Source organism: Misgurnus anguillicaudatus, chromosome 2 (genome assembly GCF_027580225.2).
Source record: "Misgurnus anguillicaudatus chromosome 2, ASM2758022v2, whole genome shotgun sequence".
Lineage (NCBI taxonomy): Eukaryota > Metazoa > Chordata > Actinopteri > Cypriniformes > Cobitidae > Misgurnus > Misgurnus anguillicaudatus.
In genome coordinates this window covers 44318700-44344565 of record NC_073338.2, presented here as the reverse complement: position 1 = coordinate 44344565, position 25866 = coordinate 44318700, and the positions used below count along the sequence as shown (strand labels likewise).

The window sequence follows — 25866 nt, the reverse complement described above, 5'->3', positions numbered from 1 at the left end:
ACCTTTTAAGATACATTATTACAGTTCCCTTTTGAGGGAATTGCGCTGCGTCACAGCGGTGACACTTTCAGGGGTAAGTGCGTCTGAATGTGTATATCAAATTCAACCAATGGTGAGGTTTAACGACAAAGATAGGGTGACGCGGGAGCCAGGAAGTATATTACTATCAGAAATACTGCCAAAGACGGCATTACAGGGACGCAGGAATTATGGCAAGGGGGACGCAGCGTCTCGTTCCCTTCTCAGGAAACAACAGTTACATACGTAACCCAAGACGTTTTCATGTGTCAAACACAACTATGCAAAAAATAATTTTGGTATGAATCAACATTCACATACAGAAGATATAAGCATTAAAAGCGAACAGTTTAGCATGCTAGAATTTTTATGATATTATCCTACACTACACAGGGAATAATATGGATTTTTTCCCCAGAAAACTTCTTGCATAAAATAGATTCAAGCACTTTCAATGACCTGTATCTATGTATGTATATATTTTCAAAAACTTCCTTGAATTTTTTCTTTCAGATTCACAAACTTTCAAGGATTTCAAGGACCCGTGGGAACCCTGAAACACACATAATACTAAAAATGCAAACCTTGAATTCACCTCACTTGCGATACTGTACATATTATGATATAGGATTTGCGATACATTATGGCGGGGTGACTTTATATTGGGATATTTCCTATTTTAAGAATATAATAAGATATCATTTTAGGAAAGCTGTCATTGAAAACAGGCCACCATATGCAAACCTTATCAAAAAAAAAAAGTGTACGTCCTGTCACTGTTTAAATTAGAAAATAAGAAAAATGCTATTTAGTGGTCCGGATGTAAACTCCAAACTGCCATGAATCTTTGAAATGATTTTTAATTTAAAAAATATTAATATTGCATTTTTGAGAATCAATACAGTATTGCCAAATAAAATATCACAATGTATCAATATTTTCTTACACCCCTAATGTTTACTCTATTGGTCAAACCCCTCAAAACAGACAAGCGCCCCTCTGTATCTGTGTTTGAGATGGGAGCCCTGTGTGAGTGTGCGGATGATGTTGCTATGGAAACGGATGTGGGTGATTCATGGAGCGTGCCAAGCTGAAAACAAAATTTTACACCTACGTGTGTGTGTGTGTGTGTGTGTGTGTGTGTGAGCGAGACAGAGGGAGTGGGCACATTGATGTTTGAGTGCTTAAGAGTGCTTTAACGTGAACGGGTGTTGTGTACGCGTGTCACTAAGGTCGCTATTGACAGCGTATCAAAAACTCACCGAACGCTCTTCAGTGACACTTGTCATGAACTAAATGGCTTTAAACAGAAAGGCCCTTGACACAGACAAACTGAACATCCCTGTTTAGTTTTTTTGCAATACCATTTCATAACGCTAATGGTGTTGTAAATTCACACAGCACCTACAAAGCAGATTAACTAACAGGTTGTTTGGAAACATGGCCATCTGGAGTCTCCATATTCCCTGTACTGAGTTAATATCTAAAGCTGGTAATTAACAAAAACATTACACAGGGAAGGAGAGATGACCTTGTTTCTCTATGACCTGTAAAAGGCTTTGTTAAGGACAGGACATTGTGCTCGGAGCGATGGTTTTCATTTAGTTTATGACCTCTCTCTAAATTACAATGCAAATGACTCTCAAATTGAAAACATTTTCCTCTTTTATCTCGTCGCCATCCTTCTCAGTCTTGTTCTTTACTTCTCGCCTATCTCTCCTCTACTATATACATCTGTTCTTCATCCTTTGATTTGAAAAGCACTACATGTAGCAGTCACATGTAAATGAGATAATCACCTTTGTGAATATATTTTTGTTAAGAGTAAAGTGCGTAAAACAAATTCACACGTGCTGTAGAGACCACCACCAGCTTAATCTGTGCTGGTCTGACATACTGATGAATAAAGTATGAAGATAGGAAACTGAACTGACTGTTACACTATTAGCATGAGAGAGAGAAAGAGAGGGAGAGAGAGAGAGAGAGAGAGAGAGAAAGAGAGATTAAATATAAATGGCTCTATGATGTCTGCTGTAAAGAAAGGTTCCAATGAACAGAAATAATTAAATAATTCCCAAATTATTACCGCGACTATTGTCAGATCTTTAACACATAAACAGAGAGAAAAAAAACATACACAGAGAGTTGTTTTAGTGCTGTGTGGCCCTCACTGTGACTTCTGACCAATTCTCAAAATAATGCATTGTGGGATTGAGGGAAAGCCACATGTTTGGTTCCATAGATATATACACTAGATGTCGCCTTGGGGCTCTGAGCATGCGTCAAAACCGCCGCCATCTTAGAACAGAGGTCTTGTCAAAGGAAGTATCTAGGTAAAGCTGCTATCTCCGCCTGTACTTCGAATTCATGAACGATACCAGACTTTTGTGCTGCGTATGGATGTTAGGGCTACTAGCACTATGCATTACAGAAAAGTAGATTTTCATAAAATCAAAACTTAGATTTTTTCCTGTACTAAATGCTAAATACATGTCTGACTGTTGAAACGAACCAAAAGAAAACCAAGAAAATCGCGTTCATTATGATTTATAGTGATTTTATTTCGGTTACACCATTGCCTACAATGACGCTGATGCGGGATTCCCCTGTTTCAAAATGGTGGCTCTAGTTGACGCATTCGGTCCAATGAACTGCCGTAGCCAAGGCGACATCTAGTGTACATATCTATGCTTTGGTTCAAACCATTTCAAAATAAAAGGAAAAAACATGCGTTGTGGCTGCTTATTTGGACACGGGTCGGACACTCTCAGCACCTCTTATGGATACTGTGGCTCGCAAAATTTTTAAATCCCTGGTAGCCCTTCGAGCAAACACTCTTTAATTTTTGGTAGCCCGAAAATTAATATAAGTAGCCAGAATAAAAAAAATACACTGTTTAATGTAGAATATTGATAAATCCTGGATTTCCATGTAAGCCAACTATTCCTGCCCATCCCCAGCTAGGTTTTTGGTTAGCCAGGAATGTTTTCTTTAAGAAAATAAACATTCCCCTAATGATATTTTTTGTTTTAACGTTCCCCTAACCTTAGAATAATTGAATTGTTATATTACTGAAATATTATATGAATGTATTATAACACAGTTTATTTTTTATAAAAAAATACCTCAAAACATCACACATTGTATTTAGATAACATGGTATTTTATCAAATATATAAACAACCAACGACTTTAACACAATATAAAAGATTTAAAGCAGATATTTATTAAAAAGGAATAAACATTTAATTCCCTTTAGGTAAACATATCTTACCACTGCTGTTTAGTCACCTATCAGCTTGTAACATCATATACTCTCAATAGCCTAGACGTGTCAAATCGATCGGAAATCTTTTCCTTCTCACATATTTAAGTTACTTACTGAAGAAAGAAAAATAAACGCTAAAACAATGTTAGTCTATGAGGTAAAAATGAAATTACGTTATTTTTTAAATGACTTGAGTTCGCGCTTTTTTGCTGAGCACAAGAGCAAGTAGGTGTTCATGAAGAGCGAAGCTGGGAGAAGCGCGTGCAGAGGGTAGCGCGCATATCAGACCTGCACATTAAAGGATGGGTTTATTTATGCTTTCAATTCATTTCCTGACAGTTTCACTTGTTACGTGAGGATAATCAGTCCCTCCAGAAAAACGCGATTGTGCGATCGCACGATCGCACGATTTATTGCATAATCAGCAAAAGTCTGCATATTTATGCGGGGCCGCATTTTTTCCAAATACGATGCACTTTCGCCGCATTAATTACAGATTTCCGCGCACAAAATATGCGGGGCTTGCATGATTTCATAATCCCCGCATTTTCGTAGCAAAAAGTCACATATATCTTAGCAGAAATTTGAAAAATGTTGCATTTCCTTCACACAAGCGCAGCCGTGTCCTCTGTTGCCATGGGAACGTTATGAAGTGACGTGATTATGTGACATGAACATCATTGCAGCTTTTGCAAGTTTCCGCAGTTTTTGCAAGTTCCGCAATTTTCGCAAATTCCCGCAATTCCATCGCATAAATTGAATAAATATCCCGCATATTCCATCGCATTTTTTAAGAAAACGTGCCGCAAAATTGAGGATTTTTGTCCGCAACAATCACAAAAAAACTCTGCGTTTTTCTGGAAGGACTGGATAATGACTGACAAGAGGACGCCGAAATACATACAATATAATTACCTAACTAAATCTGAGACAAAGCAAAAACATTAAAATATTATTTCCTCCCCAAGATAGCCCAACGGGCAGGGCGTAAATACATTTTGGTAGCCCGACAGGAATTCACAATAGCCCCGGGACGTCGGGCTAGCGATTTTGTGAGCCCTTAGATCTAAAGGGTCTTTAAATTTAAAATAAACCTTTGCCTAAAGGCTAAAGTATTGTTAATTTTTTAGGTGTACACGAGGGTCCGCGTACAGTGATAGTGACTTAATTTCGTGTAGGCCACCAATGCGAGTACATGTGAATGTAGTATGTAGCCCAGGAGATGTGTTGCACGTGCGTCGAAGTATATCTGCGTACACGTTCGAATCAAATAAACTATGCTTTGCGAGGCTGTGCATTCGACCGTGCATGTATGCTTGTGTAAAAACAGACTATACTTGGTTAATTTACTTACATGGCTTATATGAAATGCAACACCTGATTTGTTCTGTCAAATGCAAATAAAAGTCACAAAATAAAAAACATGCCTGCAAATACAATTTCCAATAAGATATAAAAACTAGTTCAGATAATACTTCACTGTAGATTGTTCGACATTTTCGCGCTAATGCTGCATTTAGACCAGGTGTCAAGCGTGTGTGATTTCAATGTTAAGTCAATGTAAAGACGCGTTGACAAGCATCTGGAGGTCGCGCGGCGCGAATGAGGTGTTTAGCGCGGTGCGGTAGATGCTATTTTAAACATGATGCGTCTGACTAAACGTAAATGGAGATGTCACTTCACTTTTTTATGCATTTCATTCTGTACACACATAGCACAGATACTTAATGGAGTGACAACTGAATTTGCTTTATCAGTTCCTAAATAATTCAGAAAGTGACAACTTTGTGAAGAGCTCATAAAAAATATAAAACATTCATAAGTAAGATACAGCGCCTCTGTCTGCAGAGGTTTACTAAATATTTTATATGTCAATTAGGGTTGTCAAAAATGAATTGCAAATAATCGCACACAAAATAAAAGTTTCTGTTTGCATAATATATTTGTGTGTGTATTGGGTGTAAATATTATGTATATATAAATACATACATTTAAATTTAAGAATTTTTACACTGTAGATTGTTCGACATTTACACACTAATGCTGCATTTAGACCAGCAGCGGTAGAGGTGTCAAGCGCGAGTGATTTCAATGTTAAGTCAATGTAAAGTAGAGGTGACGAGCATCTGGAGGTCTCGTAGATAGATGCGATTCTGCCTCGTTTGCGCGAATTGAGCGTTGCCGCGGGAAACGCGCAAGTTGAAAAATTTGAACTTTGCTGGAAAAACGCGTCGCGTTAACCAATCAGGAGCTTGCTCTAGTAGTGATGTGATTACAGGAAGTGAGTGGAGTGGCAGAAGCCCCTTCCATGACGCGAATTTCCGCGTGAATGTTTCAATGACTAGAATTTTCCATGATGCGGCTTTCACGCAGGAATGAAGCGAGTAAACTCAAAATGTAATACGCAGTAGACGCGAATTTGACGCCTTAAACGCCACTGGTGTGAACTTACGGTAAGAACCACCAAAGCAAATCAGACCATTTGGCTGCCATCTTGGTTAAAATATTAATAGAAAAGCAATGCACAACTAAACTATTTTAGGCAGCTAACAAACTTCATAGTTGAAATGTTAAAGGTCCCATTCTTCCTGTGTTTTTGAAGCTTTGATTGTGTTTACAGTGCACACTAAACAGACTACACAATCAGAACTAGTTAGGTATTTTTGAAGGAGGGACTTCATAGAACAAGAAAGACATCAGACAGTTTTTAGGACAGTGAAAACAGGTATACAGATTGTTTGTGTGAAAAATACAGCTTTTTTACACGTGAAACACAAACACATGATTGGATAGCAGTGTGGTTTGCCGATAGCTTAGCTGGCGACTGACATATGCCTGTGGGCCGAGTTTAGTCAAAAAACTGTTCTACTGACATCATTAAAGCAGGAAGTAGAGGGCTGTAGTCCAACCAGCCGTTCGCCAAAAGTTGGTGTCTATTTACCTCCATCACAATTATACCAAAGTTAATATTAAATATCACAAGCTTCTTCTTCTTTTGTGGGTTACCAAGCTGATGCTGCTTTGCCTGTTGCACTGCTATGCGTAGATACTGCCTACTAGCGGTCTGAATGTGTAATTACCACACAGGAGTATGAATGACAACTGACGCGTCAAGGCTATGCCGTAGGAGCTACACAGAACTATAATGAGTGCTTAAGTGGAGATCCTCACCTCCAGAAGAACCTGGTGCAGCAGTTGAGCTGCATCATTGGAGACCCTCCACGGGTCGGTCTCTTCCACCAGCATGGCATCCAGAGTTCCCTTCTCCAAAACGACATCAAACGTGCCATCAGGGAAGGCCAGTTGGCGGGCGTCCATGCATAACCAGCTGAGCTGAGCACAGTCCTTGTGTCTCTCCGCCATGGTCTCTACACAAATGCTGGAGTAGTCTATGTTGGTAATGGAGGTGTAGCCAGCCTGACACATATCAAAACTCAGAGCACTGTTTCCACAACCTTAAAAAGAGAGAAAAGTAAAAAGAAAAGTCGGTTTTTAAACATGATGCATCTGAATAAAAGTAAATGTGTCACTTCACTTTTCATGCGTTTCATTCTGTGCACACATAACACAGATACTTAGTGGAGTGACAACTGAATTTGCTTTATCAGTTTCTGAATAACTCAGAAAGTGACAACTTTGTGAAGAGCTCATGAAAAAAATAAAACATTCATAAGTACACCGCCTCTGTCTGCAGAGGTTTACTAAATATTTTTTATGTCAATTTGGGCTGTCAAAAAATAAATTGCAATTAATCGCATACAAAATTTAAAATGTTTATTTTTTTATTTATATATAATTTAAAAAATCAAAATCTAAATATATATGTAAGGAATAATTGACGACGGGCCATTGAATTATAAGAAAATAATGCACACCAAGGTGGTAATGCGGCACGACGTGAAGCGGAGGGCCGTTACACCGCAGGTGTGCATTGTTTTCAAATAGTTCAGGGGACCGGAGTCAATTATTCCGCTTATACCACGGTTACCACAGACATTGCTCTGGTGCCTATTTTTAAGACATTTGAAAAATTAGGTGTGCGGTTTACAGAAAAATAATCAACACCCATAGAACATTTCTCAGCCAATCAGAATGCAGCATTCAACAGACCCGTGGTCTAAATATAATTATTAATTTATTTATTTGGATTATGTTCTTAAAATTGTATGCAATTAATTGCGAGGTCAAGGTTAAAGGTCAATATTTCTAGCTTTTTTATTTAAAATATTATTTTAAAATGCAACTCAGTCTGTTAAAGGTGCAGTGTGTAACTTTTAGCGGCATCTAGTGGTGAGGTTGCGAATTGCAACCAACGACTCAGTCCACTGACCAACCCTCGCTTTTGAAATGCATAAAGAAGCTACGATAGCCACAACTGGACAAACATTTCATCGTTGGAAACAACTTAGTAAAAAGTTTGTCCGTTAAGGGCTTCTGTAGAAATTGGCGGCACAAAATGGCGACTTCCATGTAAGGGGACCCTCGGTGTATGTAGAAAAAAATGTCTCATTCTAAGGTTATAGAAACATAACGGTTCATTTTAAAAGGTTTTATACACCACAGATAATACAGTTTTATATATTATTTTGCATTTCTTTCAAGAGATCCTTCTAAAAATTACACACTGCACCTTAAAAAAAGTAAGTAAGGCCACGTCAAAGATTGAAATCAATGTGAAATCAAACTTTAATGCTCCTAATCTTATAATTAGATTAGCTTGGATTTTACAGACAAGGTCACAAATGTGAAACTCATGTGACTTTTCGAATAAAAAGTCATTAAAATTCATCAATCTAACCAGAGGTGTAAGTGACAGGAAGTCACATGGTGTTACTTCCTGTTGTGGCACGAGGGCTTTCGACATCTCAGCTCCTGAGGCGAGAGCAACTTTAATTATCGCCTCCTTTGTCAGTCTAATTAAAGAGTGCTTAACAAGCCATCTTAAGCAGGGTGTTTCATCAAAAGCATTATCTTTCTCTTTTTGCCTCGTTCTGCACATCTGTCAGCACTCAACAATCTTTTCTCATGTAACGCTGAATGTAATGATAAAGTCATAAACAGCTATCTTTCACAGGACCGTTGCTGCTCTCAGTATTACCTCGCTTTTATGCCACAGTCTCAGTGGGACTTAAAGGCGTTTCCCTGAAGGCACCTTATGGTACGGGTCTCAACCTCTATTTATAGCTTTTTATGAAGTATTTATCTTGCATATGCTGCCGCTCTATTCCCAGATCTCCTGACAAAATCATTTCGTACCAGTCTTGATGTTTGTGCCATCAAATAAACTGACAGCAGACTGACATTAAAGTGCACCCATTAATTGCTAAAAAACAACGTTATTATGCGTATTTGGTATAAATACAATGTGTTTACGTGGTTTAAAAAAGTTTTTTCCACATACAGTAGTAATACATGTAGCTCCAGTTTTACTTCAGTTTACGCACTGATTTTGTACAAAACTGATCGATCTAAAAAGTGCTTTGTCCGCGATTGGCCAGCTAATCTGTACGTTGTGATTGATCTGAATACCTCTGACGTCAGCCGGAAATAACATACTAGTACACACTTACACACCAAAGGAAATGTAAAAACGTGAAATGGACCATATGTGCCCTTTAAACAGCATCAACAAACCCCTTATGTAAAAACAAAATTCATTTTCTGTACATAGTTACATATGAAGAGTTTTGTTGCAAAACGAGATAACCACAATTTTTTTAATTGTTCAGAAAACTTGTTTTTTGGTTGTGCATTCCAATTAATTTAAATTCAACTGCAGTTGGTTTGTTTTGATTTAAACCTTCATAACTTAAAAAATACAGCTAAGTAGCACCATAAAACAAAATAATAACATGATAACATAATAATAAACATGTTTTGACAAAAGTGTTAAAAATGGAGTTAACTCGTTTTGCAACAAACTCTTCATATAGTATGTATAGAAAGTTTTCAATATTTTTAAGAGGATTATATACAAAATATATCTAAGAAGAATAAATGAAGAGTTTCGTTGCAAAACTAGATAAATCCATTTTTTAACATTTTTCTCAAAACATGTTTATTATTATGTTATCATGTTATTATTTTGTTTTATGGTGCTACTTAACTGTATTTTTTAAGTTATGAAGGTTTAAATCAAAACAAACCATCTGCAGTTGCATTGAAATTAATTGGAATGCACAACCAAAAAACAAGATTTCTGAACAATTAAAAAAACGGTGGTTATCTCGTTTTGCAACGAAACTCTTCAAATAGTCATTCATTTTGGTTACAAGATGAAAAAATGGCAAAAATAATGTACGTTTGCGTAAAGTTTGACCTCACAAATCTGCGTTAAGTTATTTATAATCATGAATGTCTGCAATGGTGAAGTGTGTTTATTTGAGTATAAGAACAGGTCCAACAAAGCAACACTGCTACACAAATGGCGTGACTTACGGCGCATTCACACGGGGCGTAAGTGTTAATGCTTAACGGAAGGCTTGTCTGAAGCGTGGCCAACAGCCAATCACAGTGGCCGCTACACATGCTCCGTTCTTCCATAAACGTACTTGGCTGGCTTTGTCTAGGTAATTTGCATAAGGCGATCTGATTGGCTGACGCACCCGTTTCCGCTTGAAAAGTTGAGAAATGTTCAACTTCTGCCGCGAGCAACGGCACTGACGCGGCGCCGACGGATCCACAATTCAGTTCGGCAACGGATGACATCACCCATTAAAAGTGAATGGGAAGCGTTAACGCTGACGCCCCGTGTGAATGCGCCGTTAGGGCCTGTTTGTCCAAACAATGGAAAACGAGGACAAAATTTAAATAAAATTATTATTTTAGAAATACTTTGAATAGCCATTAGAGGGATTAAAAAAAGAAATCCTAGATTTCAAATTACGCTTCTTAAGAATCTTAAATGTAGGTGCATTTACATGCAACAAAATAATCTGTTTGTAATCGGATTGATGGTCCAATTGGATTGAAAATCCTTTACGTAAACACCTTAATCAATACGATTGAGGTTGATCGGATGCAAATTTCAATCGTATTGAAAGGGGTAGTGTAGTCTGATATGTGATCTCATTATCAGGAGAAAAGTATGCATGTAAACGTGTGAATCGTTGTATTTCCTCGATTGGATGCTAAAATACATTGTGCACATGCGCAGAAGAATTGTGCTTAAGTTCACGTCTTATATTTACCTCAGATGATTCTAGTTACAGAAGCATGCAATAGCAAGGCAATGGCAACAAGCATTTTTAAGGTAATGAGGTCATGCACAGAGCATTCTACAAAGGCTACATAAACCAATAAAATAATGTTGTGCAAAGTGTTTCTTTGACTTTATCTGAAAACTTAAGCAGAAAAAAAATTAACTTGTGGAAACAGTTTTAACAAATCTGAACTCGAAAAAATCTTGGGCAACAGCATCTATTGTTGAGTTCATGCTATATTTCTAAAAAGTACCAAGTCAAAGTTGAGTTGGAGCAGCTTTGACTTTGTACTTTTTAGAAATAGCATGAACTCAACAAAATATACTGTTGCACATGCTTTTTTTGAGTTCAGATTTGTTAAAACTGTTTCCACAAGTTGTTTTTTTTCTATGGGATAATTGGTTTATTGGTTATTGGCATTTGTTATTGGCATTTGGGCTTCTTTTGGGATTCTTTTGGGCTAGTTTTGAATGTCTATTGGGATGGTTTTAACATGCAAATCTGGCAACCTGAGAATCAAACTTCTGCGTGCCATTTATATGCAGCTATGCTGATATTATTGCAGTATATGCCCTGATTTAAGGCGGCTTGTGGTTTAGAAGGTCAAAGGTAAGGAATCCTTTACATTGGTGTTAATGTGACTATGCATATGAAAAGAAAAACAAAGAGAAACACAAATAAGAGTGTGTCTGTCTTTGTTATAAACACACCTTGTTTCCATTCCCTTTCCATGACATCACCTCCTGCACCCTGACCTTTCCTACTGTCGCCCCCCTATTCGGAGCGCTGGTCATGAATTCAAGGACCTGGGAATTTCCAATACGGAGATGCTTAGTAACAGCACAGAATGCTAAAGTTAGTCTAGGGTATCACACATAGCATTGCTTCATCCCCCTCCCCTCTCTCTCTCCTTCTCAACATGGCAAAACGGAAAACATGATTTCATGTCTCAGACAGTCACGACAAGACATTTCAGACAAACATCCCAAGACCCTGAGAGTCAAAGAGAACGTGCCATACGCAGATCTGAGGGGATGCGTCTCTGGAACATTAGCTGCACACAAAACCCAATGCAGCTGCCTCGCTGCCTCATGAGGCAATGACTTCGGCGGCATGAAGGCAACTCCAGAAAAACGCATTCTGACAACCTTCATAGGCATTGTAATGGAATTCTGTTTGAAATATAAACAGAGAGCACATTTGTGATAACTAATCACACTTGAATACTGCAATACTAATTTCTCACTAAATGCAATCAAAAGGTGTAAAAATATAACCTTATTTACACTTTTTGTGCTACAGCAGCTTTCTTGGGCGCCATTTTATTTTTTCAAACTCGACCAGGCTCGACCAATCACATTCCCTGCGCATGCTTACTCTACGAACTCTTATGGTACATTCACATGGGGCAAAAGCGTTAACGCTTGACAGGAGGCTTGTCTGAAGCGTGGCCAACAGCCAATCACAGTGGCTGCAACACAAGCTCCGGTCTTCCATAAACGTAATTAGCTGGCTCTGCCTAGGTTATTTGCATAAGGCGATCTGATTGGCTGACACATGCGTTGTCGCTTGAAAAGTAGAAAAATGTTTAACTTCTGCCACGAGCAACGGCACTGACGCGGCGCAGAGGATCCACAATTCAGTTCGGCAACGCATGACGTCACCCTTTAAAAGTGAATGGGAAGCGTCAACGCTTTCGCCCCGTGTGAATGTACCGTTAAAAGTCACAGCGGTCTCATTTAAAATTGTTTCTCTAAACTTCAATGTTTTAAATAAGATCATGCTGAAGTTTTTATAAGAAGATGAATCTTAAAGGATAAAGACAGCTATTTAGGGCCATTGGTGTCATACAAAGTAAAGAAGGAAACAGAAATGAATTACACAATGCAAGCAGAATGAGTAAGTACAAGTAGAAAAAAAAGATTTCATTGTTAACAAGTGCCACATTTTAAAAAGGGGTCAGGGGTTACTTTTAGTCTGATCTTAACAGTTTGTGAGGGACATAAAAACTATATTGAGCTTGACAGCAAATTACATCGAGGGCAAAAAAACAAAGCATTAACAAAATAGCCCATTTAAATTAAACCTTTAAATTATAACAATAAGCGCCAATAACTATGAAGCTCTTATATCATCATAATGGTCATCCACTACAACAAGAGATATAATTGTATTATAAATTTCGTGTTCACATGACTTGTTTAAATTTTTACCGGCAACAAGTGGGGGGGGGGGGTTTGGCCAAGTGGAGCATGCGCAGGGAAGAGGGAACTACAATTCCCGTAATCCCATGCGTGCCCATCACTCTGCTGCCTCTACAGATCAAGTAGAGCGAAAACGTGGGATGCTGCTATAGTGGCAAAGGTAAAAAAAACGCACATTTTAAATCGGATGTATGGAAAACATTGCGTGGATTTCGGGTTCACTGTGGCAAGAAACGAGAAAGGACAAAATGTGACGGATATGCAAAAAACAAGTGTAAATGAATCCATGAATTAGTGTGCAAGTGTTGCCCTTTATCAATTAGAAAGCTGTAGCATTCTTGGGTCGCATATGCAGGCTGCATACATCTTAAAGCCTGGTTTATTTAAGTTTAAGTTAACATTCGCAAGTCATAAGCATTTTACGATGATTTACGATTAAATAAGAATAATAGTCACAAAACATAACATAATAAGATGGTCTTCATGACGTATGCAGCCTACAAATGCAACCTATGGAGGCTGTAGCCCAGTGGTTCTCAAACTTTTTCCGCGTGCGGCCCTCCTTGTGTACGGCGCAATCCTTCGTGGCCCCCCCAAAGAAAATTTATGACAAAAAACTGTTCTAAAATGTAACATTTTAATTAATCAAAATATTAACTTATAGAAAGTAGTGCTGTTGGTTAGTAGCCTTATTTCTTTTTAGGTTTAATTACACAGAATTCATGATAAATTAATGTATTTTATAAAATGTCATAAAACTGGGGCCCCCCTGGCACCATCTCGCGGCCCCCCTGGGAGCCCCGGACCCCAGTTTGAGAACCAATGCTGTAGCCTTCCGATTGCGAAACGTCCTGTTTCAGTAAATGAGCTCACATAAATCAGCTCTAGGTCCCGCTGCAATAAACAGGCTGCTATTTTTATTTTTACTGGGTTGTTTTTGTTTTCAGGAATTGACTCATCTTAAAACCCACCCTCTTTTCTTCATTCTTCATTCACAACAACTGCTTTCCTAATACAAAGCATCAGCGTTAATAATAATAAAAAAACAGGTGACTCAATCCTTAAAACCTGACTGATTATTTCGTGTTTCATCATTTGACCCATCTTACATCATATCTCTACAGTTATGATTAAAGGATCAATAAAAAAGGAGAGAATATGAAATTGTTAACTTGTACATCATTTTAATGTTCAGTCATTGTTTTTCCAAGTCTTCATTAATTTTTTCCTTGCTGTAAATGGTTCAATAAATACCGTAGCACAGGCATCATACCAAGGTACTATCATATAACATTTTTGATACTGTTGCATCCCTAACTACAACAGATGCAAAAAGGTCTGCCACCTCGAAAGAACAAAACAGAAAAACAAGTAAATAAATCAGCATCTAAGCATTCGACACACGTTTTGTGCGCTGAACAATAAATCACTTTCTCTCCTTTTGTCGTTTTGAACATGCATAGTTTCCAGGAATACATTTTTATTGTGTTATTAGCGTTCATCAACTCTCACACGCTTTTAAATGCTTCCCGGAAATGTCAGCTTCAATGAGGGAGCGGCTTTGTTGCCATGGCGACGCCAGATAGAGCGCAGCAGACCGACTCCCATAGGGCTTTGTTTACCACCCTCCCAAAGCATGCTGGGAATAGAAGATAAACACGAATATATAAACACACACAGGAACAGAAAGAGAAATCAACCGTCATCAGCGGTGCTATAATTGGGTCACGAGAGTGCAAACACTAGGATGACAAGGACACACATGTAGCTTGGTGCATGGTGATATTAACAACGTGCTATTTCCACTACGAGCACTGGCGTGTCTGTTTATCTCTCCCATACATATGCTGCTTTTGCCGTATTAGTTAGAACACATAATTAACATGAAGGAATGTTTGCCCAAAATGTTGGGCTAGTTTACCAAATATCTTATAATTTAATATTTTACAGGGTAAGTTGAAATATGGCAGCAATAGTGTCCATAGTGTCAAATATCATTGGTTATTGTGCGTCTTGCGACTAGGTGTAATATGCATATTTCATCCAAAAATAATGGCTTTTATGCTTCAAAAAGTTATGCATACTTACAGTAGTAAAGCAGGACAGATAACAGAGATTATTTGAGTACAACTGAAAAAAAAAGTAAGTCATACACGTACATCTGGGATGGCATGAGGGCAGGCACATTATTAGAGTATTTTTGTATTTGGACGAACTGTTTTGTATTTCTTTAAAGAACTACAGCAAAACATGATTTGGTGGGCAGAGACTGCCAAACACCAACACTTAAAAATATTCTCCAATGATCCTTTCTACTAACTAAGGTGTCCTGTGCTGTACCCAGATGTAACTTTTGCCTTTTCAGTGACAGCAATGCATGACTGTTACCTTATGGCAACAAGAAAAATCGATGCAATAGTGCGTGTTTGTGTGTGCATGTCTGTGTGTGTGTGTGTGTGTGTGTGTGTGTGTGTGTGTGTGTGTGTGTGTGTGTGTGTGTGTGTGTGTGTGTGTGTGTGTGTCAGAAAGTGAATGTCAACCACTAGACTGACTTCCAGTTTCTTATTTTGGAGTCATCCAACAAAAAATCAGACAGAGGGGTGTTGTTTTATTTAAAAATGCCCGAAAACGGTAACTCGGTTCTATTCAAATGCAGATACATATATTAAATAGCTGTCCCGTGTGTTTAAATTGCTTTTTCTCTTACTGTCAGAATATGATCACGTGTGAATTTGTGAAAAGCTTTGATGTGTTTTTGTTAAAGGGGCCATGGCATGAAAATTTGACTTTTCCATGTTTAAATGCTATAATTGGGTTCCCAGTGCTTCTATCAACCTAGAAAATGTGAAAAAGATCAACCCAGTAACTTAGTTTTGATAAACCATTCTCTGCAAGCATGTGAAAAATTATGTCATTGAAATTTGGCTCTCCTTATGATGTCACAAAGAGATCTTACTATAATAATACCGCCCCTTAATTTGCACTATCCAACCACTGCACTGTCATTTAGAGAAAGAGACAGAGAAAAAATATTTCACAACACAATTGAGTTTTACCTGCAACAAACCACCATCATTGTGATCAGTGTTTGAATTTTATGAGCTCATTTGCATTTAAAGGGACACACCCAAAAACACCACATTTTTGCTCACACCTACAAAGTGGCAATTTTAACATGCTATAATAAATTATCTGTGGGGTATTTTAAGCTAAAACTTCATATACGTACTCTAGGGACACCAAATATTTATTTGACATTTTAAAAAATTATTGTGACATGTCCCCTTTAAGATATTGAACAAAGAGTGATTTAGAGTACATTTCTTCATCTTAGGTTTATTTTTTTCGATTTCTGAGTTGCGTGTGCAAGTCACCAAATCCAACCTTATGTTTTAGGTAACAAGACAGTGATTTAAATAACATAACACCATTTTGAAACATGTCAGCAACTCCTAGTAACTGATAGCTGGAATTGAAAACATTTTTACACAGCGGGGTTAGTTGTCACACAGTGTTACAATAAAGCCTCAGGTATACAATGATAATAAAAATAAAATAAATATGAAAATAAAGAGTTTCATTGCAAAACGAGATAACCACCTTTTTTTAATTGTTCAGAAATCTCCTTTTTTGGTTGTGCATTCCAATTAATTTCAATGCAACTGCAGTTGGTTTGTTTTGATTTAAACCTTCATAACTTAAAAAATACAGCTAAGTAGCACCATAAAACAAAATAATAACACGATAACATAATAATAAACATGTTTTGACAAAAATGTTAAAAAATGGATTTATCTCGTTTTGCAACGAAACTCTTCAACTATTCATCAAAATGATAACTGTTAATTTAATATCAGGGGAATTAAAGGATTACTCAATATTCTAAAAAAAATCCAGATAATTTATTCACCCCCATGTCATCCAAAATGTTTATGTCTTTCTTTGTTCAGTCGAGAAGTACTTATTTTTTTCTTGACTGAACAAAGAAAGAACTAATAATAATTATTATTTAATATTTTTTTTAAATAAAAATATTCCAGGATTTTTCTCTGTATAGTAAACTTTATTGGACCTCAACAGTTCGCAGTTTCAATGCAGCTTCAAAGAGCTCTAAATAATCCCAACCGGGGCATAAGGGTCTTATCTAGCAAAAAGATTGTCATTTTTGGCCAGAAAAAAAACACTTATAAACCACAACTTTTCGTCTTGCACCAGCCGTGTGATGCGCCAGCGCGACCTCACCTAATGTGTCATCACATCAAAAGGTCACACATGACGTATGTGAAACTACCGCCCCAGTGTTTAGAAGTGTGGAGAAATAGGTCCATTCTGACATTGTTGTATGTGGAATGATACTAATTAATGTCTTTGTGTCAGTTTATTGTTTAAAATGGTCCGCAAATGTGCGTTTCACATAACGTGTGACCTTACAAAATTACGTGAGGTCGCGCTGGCATGTCATACGACTGGCGCAAGACGAGAAGTTGTGACTTAAAACTGCATATTTTTTATTTTTCTTGCCAAAAATGACAATCTTTTTCCTATATAGGACCCTTATGCCTTTTTTTTAATTCAGTACCCACTGTCACAGTATGCGATTTCAGTCAAATGTCACAGCCACTTTACTCCATATCAGATATATCCTAAGTAATATCTAAGACTCTTTATCTTTGCATTTACACAAAAACATTTAGAAACATAAAACAACTATTTTGCCTTTAATTCCATAATCGTTTATAACTTAATTTCATCTTTATTCCCTCATTATACTAATATGAAGTCATCAGCAATTATTTTTATAGCAAGTCTTTTATATGACTCACAGTACCATGTTTCTCATAGAGCTGCACTCTTTATTGTGGGTCGAGGGCGGGACTGCAGGGGGTCTGCCCTTTATGTTTAATTTCAAAAATGTATTTTTGAATGAAAAAAGATTTAGAAATAGGCTTATTCAAAATTAAGTTAACTTCAACCAACCTTAATTTACAATGCATAATCAATGCAGTCTGTTAAAGTTCGTCAATGCATTCAAAGTCCCACAGAGAAACATTTGCACACTCCATGAAAAAAAATCAGCCAAAAGCTTTATATAAAATGCTTTTGGCAGACACCAAAGTGTATTCAAGGTAAACATTTTATCAGTATGTGTGGTAGCTGGGAATTGAACCCATGATCTTTGTGCTGCTAATGCAACGCTTTACCAAGTAAGATACAGGCACACGCTTCATGCACATTAAACTGAGATAACACTATTTATGACACGTGTCAGCTTTACCAGGTTGATTTGTATGAGTGCAATTTTGGCAGTGTTTCTGAGATGCCATGGCTTCTTTTTGGACTGTGTTGCATGCTCTGCTTTAATCAGATCTGTCTCCGATTTTGGCCGTGAACAAATGTAGAAGTTTATAACAGAGACTGTGTGAGATTTTAATAAGAGATGGAGGCGATGTGATCCAGTCCCCAAACACCTGCCCATTTCTGCAGCAATTCTGCAAACACGCACCTACATCAAACTCTCTCTTTGTCCCATTCTTTAATAGTCTATGTAGGTTTATGAAGAAATTAATTATCCCTCCATCTTAGCTGAGAATTCATTGTTTGGTCTGGTTTAGTATTTTATTTAAAACCCTTTAGCCTACTCAAGTAAGAGAAATTATGGTGTTGCTTGTACATGGTTGAGTAACAAAATAAATACAAACTAACATGGATTTGTTTGTTTTGTAATGTTAAAACTCTTTTGTTTGCCCTCATATGTTAGGAAAGGACACAGATTGATAAAGAGAGATGGCGAATGAGAAGTGTAGCAGCCAAGATGACATTTTCAATCACCCTCCTGCTAGGCTATACAGTCTGTGCTCTCCCATCCACACAAACACACGACCATCCCAAATTCTCACATGGCAGTTTTCACAAGAACACAAGGAGCCCTTACACGTATTCTCAAGTGTGCATGCTTTGAAGAATGTAACGGTACGTTCTGAATAAGATGAAGTACCTACTCATTAAAGTTAAACTAGGGATGTAAGAAAATATTGAATTTATGTGAGTATTGTAATATTTTGTTTGGCAGAAGCTGGCAAACTGGAGTCCAATTAATAAAATGAGTTTAAATGTGTGGTTTAGTGCAACTTTGATTGATATTAAGACACTCACACATTTTAAGATTGCTGTCCTTAAGAAGCATCAGCTCTTCTGAACCATGCTCTTATAAAGATATCTGATCAAGAGATGTTGCACTCCATAAGGCTGAAAAGGGATACAAAACAATCTCAAAATGTTTAGACCTCCATCAGTCTACACTTAAACAAACTGTCTATAAATGGAGACAGTTAAATACTGTAGCTACCCTTCCTAGAAGTGGGCGCACAGTCAAAATGACTCCAAAGACACATGCAGAATACTCAATGAAGTAAAGAAGCACCCACGAGTAACAGCTAAAGGCTTGAAGACATCATAGGAACGGGCACACAGCTCTGTTCCTGAGTCTACCATACGCAAGTCTTTGGACAGGCACGGTGTCTATGACAGTACACCACGGAGGAAGCCGCTGCTCTCCGGAAAAACATTGCTGTAAGCCTGAAGTTTGCAAAAGAGCACCTTGGCAAACCCCAGTGCTACTGGGAAAATATTTTATGGATTGATGAAACACAAGTTGGAAAAATGTTATGGCGCAAAATGGGCACAGCTTACCAACATCAAAACATCATCCCAACAGTGAAGCATGGTGGAGGGAACATCATGATTTGGGCTTGCTTTGCTGCCTCATGGCCTGGACCACTTGCCATCATCAAGGGTAAAATGAATTATTAAGTTAAAAAAAAATCCTACAGGATAATGTCAGGGTGGCTGTCCACCAGTTGAAGCTCAGTAGAAGTTAGTTGATGCAACAAGACAATGACTTTAAGCATTGTAGTAAATCCACTACAGACTGGCTTAAGAAAAACAAAATGCACAATTTGGAGTGGCCTAGTCAAAGCCCAGACCTTAACCTGTGGAATGACCTCAAGAGAGCGGTTCACACCAGACATCCTACAAATGTGTTGCATAGGGGGAATGCCATCCATTTTTTTTTGCTAAGGTTTGCACATGGTGGTGTGTCCTCAATGATAGCTTTCCTACAATTATATCTAATTATATTCCTAAAATAGTAAATATTTAATATAATCACCCCAGGTTACAGCAACGCAACGTGATAGGTATTGTACCACGAGATTCTTGGCGATACACAGCCCTAGGTAAAACAGTCAACATTTGAAATGGATCAAAAAAGATAATCAAAGCTGTCCTAAGACAAGAACGGGTATTGGTTTTAAGACACTTTCTTAAAATGTTTTGATTCATATTAAATGTTGATTAGTTAAGTATGAATATGGGTACTGTGAATAAAATTTGGATGTTCTACACTTATCAAAATTATAATCGCAACCCTTTTGTTTTTGCCCCCATTTTTCATGAGCTGAACTGAAAGATTTAAGACTTGAACATAAAAGGCCTATTTCTCTCAAATATTTTTTACAAATCTGTTAGTGAGCACACCTCACAGGTGTGGCATATCAAGATGCTGATTTAGACACCATGATTATTGCACAGGTGTGCCTTAGGCTGGCCACAATAAAAGGCCATTCTAAAATGTGCAGTTCCCCTTGCAAGTATTGAGGGAGCGTGCAATTGGCATGCTGACTGCAGGAATGTCCACTGGAGTTGAGCCCATGAATTGAAAGTTCAACCTTCTTCAAAGGCGTTTCAAAGAATTTGGAAGTACATTCAACTGGCCTCACAACCGCAGACCATGTTTAACCACACCAGTCCAGGAACTCCACATCCAGCATCTTCACCTCCAAGATCGTCTGAGACCAGCCACAAGGACTGCTGCTGCAACAATCGGTTTGCATTACTGCATTATGGAAGCTTATCTCCATGCTGGTCATCCTCATCGGGGTCTCGACCTGATGCCAGTTCGTCGTTGTAACCGACATGAGTGGGCAAATGCTAACATTCGATGGCGTCTGGCACTCTGGAGAGGTGTTCTCTTAACAGATCCCATTTTTTTACTGTTCAGGAAAGACAGATGGAAGACAGCATGTATTTCGTCGTGTGGGTGAGCGGTTAGCTAATGTCAATGTTGTGGATCGAGTGGCCCATGTTGATGGTGGGGTTATGGTATGGGCAGGCGTATGTTTTGGACAACAAACACATGCATTTCGAGTGCACAGAGATACTGTGACGAGATCCTAAGGCCCATTGTTGTACCATTCATCCACTACCATCACCTCATGTTGCAGCATGATAATGCACGGCTCCATGTGGCAAGGATCTGTACAGAAATCCTGGAAGCTAAAAACATCCCAGTTCTTGCATGACCAGCATACTCACTGAAAATGTCACCCATTGAGCATGTTTGAAATGCTCTGGATCGGTGTATATGACAATGTGTTCCAGTTCCTGCCAATATCCAGCAACTTTGCAGAGCCATTGAAGAGGAGTGGAGCATAGTTCTACAGGCCACAATCAACAACCCGATCAACTGCGTAAGGCAGGATACTGACCGGTTTTCGGACCCCCCCCCCTTTGTAGAGTGGCCTTTTATCGTGGCCCGCCTAAGCCAAACCGACAACCTTTGCGCTGCTACAGGAACACTAACCATATCATGTATTTGTGTTAAACTGAATGATACTTTAAAACCATTGTGTCCATGAGAGCTCCTTGAACACATAGCTCGTAACGTCTGTGTGTGTGTGTGTGTGTGTGTGTGTGTGTGTGTGTGTGTGTGTTTGTCGCAGAGATAACTCTAGGTGAATTCCTGATGAGACTCAAGGAGCACACACACATTCGATTTGGCTGTAAGGGCTGTTGGCAGTCGACTCGCAGCAGGACAATGAGTGCAGGACGAAGGGATTAAAGAGCTTACTCACCACAATCTGTACACAGACAGAGAAGAGAGAGAGAGGGATGAAATGATGAAAGACATTGTAGAGGACACTTCACTTCACTTTAACTTAATTGTGACCTCTTTCTCAGAAAGAACGTCTTATGAATATTTATGCTCCCTTTCATTTTTTGTCATAGCATAAATAAACATGAATAAAAGGCACGCATTAACCCTCTCTCTTTCTACTACTGAGTTTTGATTTGTTGATATGTCTATTTCCCATAAGCCTTTGCTTGTGATAAGTGCTTTGTCATTAGTGAGACTGTATCTTGCTGGAAGGGCTATCCCAGAATTCCACCTGCTCGGATAATGGCTGTGCTGCTTTTATGTAACACGAAACACAACCTTTATTGTACAAAGAAACCAGCCTCCTCTCATCTGACCCTGATGTTTCACAAACATCTGTTTAACCCCATACCAAACTCAACAGCAGAGTAAATGCAATGCTAGGGTTTCCCGCAGCACTTTGCAGTTCAGGCGGCCCGCCTAAGCTGGGAAACCCAACCGCCTTAACTAGGTCGTTTAAAAAATTAGCTGCACAAAAGGCCATCGAGTGCATCTCGGAGAATAGCGCTAACGCACTTCACACCACAGGCGGGCACGCGCACCACACGGCAGAAATGAGAGAAAGACGTGGTCCGTCACTGTCTGGAGGATACCCAGCCAGTGGATAAAACATCTCTGAGAATAGCGCAGATGCGCTTCACACCGCAAGCATGCACACGTGCCACACGGCTGGGTTTATTTCAGCCTGTTATTGTATTAGTCCAAAAATATTTTCATTTTCATCATGAAGCATACGTGCCACCCCTTTGATTGCTACGCCCCCGGCCCCAAACCACCCGCCCAACCCTACCACCTTAACTAACAATTTTTTTGCGGGAAACCCTGCTATCTGGCTCTAAAAAAGTACACAACTATCTGCAAACATTGACAGATAAACAAAATATAAGCATCATCTTGACAAGGCACCTCAGTGCACACAACAACCTTACCAAAGATATCAGAAGATACAAAGAAAACATGGCAACCATAGGAAGAAAGGCAGATCCACTGATTGTTAGGGGTGTAAGAATATACTCAACTTATGTTTTGGTAACACAACAAGACAATAGTATCATAATATTTTGAAAATGTCTCCAAACAGTTTTGTCTACAAAACATAAAAATGTAACATTCAACTTGTTATGAAAGCAAAATGTTATGAAAGGCTGTACTAAAGGCGTTGCTCTGCTTCACATCATGCTTAACAATGCCATTTCAGCTGTGACTTATTCATGATACAGCACTAGCTGAATAGTACCTTATTCCTTTTATAAATTTATAACACAATACAAATATTAAAGGTCACGTTCTTTCTAATCCCATTTTTAAACTCTAGTTAGTGTGTAAGTAATGTCTAATCTGTAACGTTGTGATTGGCCTGAATACCTCTGACGTCAGCCGGAAACGTGACGCTCTTTACTATGTTTGAAAGATTCGCTCACAATGCAATGCTAACAGGAGTTAACTTACAGGCTGTGAGTCAGAAGTGGGAGGAATTATGATAATGTCGGTCTTGTCTACTTTACCAATCCCAGGAAGTAAACTGTTGCCTACAATCCATGTGTTTGTTGTAGTCCAAGAAAAGGGATTTACGTTGGAGATGATAACTCACGTCATTGTTTACTTTGGGGTTTGTACCTTTTGCATATCGTTAACATGTACTAATAGTACACACTTACACACCAAAGGAAATGTATCAGACCATTGGTGCTCTTTAAAATATCCACTGACTACACAGAGACTTTTACATCATCCTTTTTTTTCTGTTTAAACTGAATGTTTGTCCCATTTCATTATTTATATATTGCTGCAATAATTTTTGCACTGGCCTAATATAGTAGACTAACATTAAATGTGAGAGATATAGAGCGAAAGAGATACAGCAGCTGGCCGACGTTGCACTCACTAAACAATCTCTCTTGACCTGTTATGATGATGTAATGCTTTCAACGTCTGGCTGTATCTCTGCCCTGACATACGCACCCGCACACACTCCCTAACAAACAACCTAATCTCATCCTTAATATATTTGCCTGGCTCAGAATTCATAAAGCACACAGTGACACACATATGCACACACACAGTCTTGTTCATATTTAAATAAGGAGAGAGGGAGAGAGAGAGAGAGAGAGAGAGAGAGAGACCTTAAGCTACTGAGGCAGCTTGTGACCTTGAAAAGCCTCAGAGGGTTTTGATATAATAAATATTTCTAGTGTACAAACTGGTGCTGTGACCCAAACACACACATACACTGACCTCAGAACATGGGATGTCATGGTCCTGCCTTGACTCTGTGACCCTACAACAGTAGTGACTGCTATACCAGAGACACCAGATGAGAGTAATTAACCACACTATACACAGAAGATTACTGTCACAGTGTGTATGTGTGTGTGTGTGTGTGTGTGTGTGTGTGTGTGTGTGTGTGTGTGTGTGTGTGTGTGTGTGTGTGTGTGTGTGTGTGTGTGTGTGTGTGTGTGTGTGTGTGTAACAAAGCATAATTTAGATTTACCAATTTCCAAGTTTTTTGTTTTAGTGTTTAATGGTCTCAATCTGACCTGACTGAAATTGCCCATACAAAATAAAGAAAGATTGTTAATGTGTGAATCTTTCATGTTCGAAAAAATCTCCCCGAAACCCTGGCGAAGTGCATTCTGCAAAGAAATACTATGTCATACGTTTAACTGCTTCTTTGACACTTTGCCTATGTTGGAATGTAGCATGAGGAATACAACTCTTAAACAATGAACTCGTTTACATGCACACCAATAATGCGATTATTTCCAATAATGCGAGTAAGGGCTTAATCGCAGTAAGATGTTTACATGACAGGAGCTAACCTCTTCACTCCTGTTTACATGCAGTTTCTATTTTCGGATTATTCACACATAGCCCAATGCAGAGCACAAATGATGAACTCACATATATGGTCCACTGTTTTAATTTACTTACGTTAAATGACAAACACGTTGTTATGGATGTATTTCATTATTGCCGTGATGAAGATAGAAATATTATGACAGTGCCTGTAAAGGGCGTTCATATTAAAACGATATAAAAATATAGTTTTTAAATCGTTTTATATTAAAGATAATAGCGGAGTTCACACAACAACTATAACGATAGCGATTTTGGCACATGGCCGATGAACCATTGACAGCCAATCAAATCTATTTTAACTTGAAGTGCACCCGCACTTAAATGCAGTAAAGCTCATTCATTGCTGAGGTCTATAACATAAAATTACCTCAGGTATCCAGTGCTGATGCAGTTGCTGTGACATTCATACTTAATGCTTTTTCTACCACACTGACTACGCCAAAAGGAAAGATATTATTACACAAACTACTACATTCATTGTTTAGTTACGCGAAACGCAGCGAGTTGAGGACATCTGCTGGTTTCTCGCTGTGTAAATGCAAGAACAGTATATTTACATATTCAGTGAGATGTAAACAATTACAAAAAAGTTTTTATTACAAGAAATATAAAATATTAGGTAATGCCGCACTCATTGAGCGAATTAGCATGAAGTTATCATTATGGTGTTTTCACTAATATATTAATCGTTATAATTATTGTTATAATGTCCCTTAAAGGTTTTATACACTGCTGTCGTGTTATTTGAGCTGTTTTTGGATGAAGGCAGACTGCTGACAGCGAGTCGTGTTGGCAGAGTTCACGTAAAACTTCCTAATGTCAAGTTTAAAACGAGTTTGTGCTTAAGGTGCGTGACTAAAACACACGCGCACTTCAGTTAGTGCGGTATAAATGCGATTAAAGCGTTTACATGGACGCATATTGCAATTATAAACGGCGTACGCCACCTCTTTTAATGTGATTATACTTACTGCGATTATGAGCTTAATCGCATTATTTTTATCGAATTATTGCGTTTACATGAGGTAAGGTATAATCGCAGTATTGCCAAAATCCCATTATATTCGCATTATTAGGGTGCATGTAAACGTGGTCAATGTTAATAAGTCAGAATGCATGAAATAGCTTAACATTTAAGCTTTAAACAGCTGTAGTGGTATGTTCCTAACATATACCAGATTTTTCGACAGTTTTTGTGTGTCTATGACCCATTTAAAACAAATGGAGGGTGTCGAATTAAATCTAATGTGAAGTTAGTTATATGTAATCAGTAAGCGTGCACCGAATGTTCGGCAATCAAAATTATTCCGAACAAGTGAA

The 25866-nt window shown here is 38.3% G+C and overlaps 1 protein-coding gene across 3 annotated transcripts in view; it reads right to left on the bottom strand.

Annotated features, from left to right (window-relative positions):
* ece2a (endothelin converting enzyme 2a) overlaps positions 1 to 25866 on the bottom strand; it is a 115634-nt gene that overhangs the window by 66065 nt on the left and 23703 nt on the right. For all 3 annotated transcript variants that reach the window (XM_073856316.1, XM_073856312.1, XM_055203411.2), the window contains exon 3: positions 6458 to 6741. In XM_073856316.1, coding sequence (XP_073712417.1) covers positions 6458 to 6741 — 284 coding nt within the window. The remainder of the gene's footprint in view (positions 1 to 6457; positions 6742 to 25866) is intronic.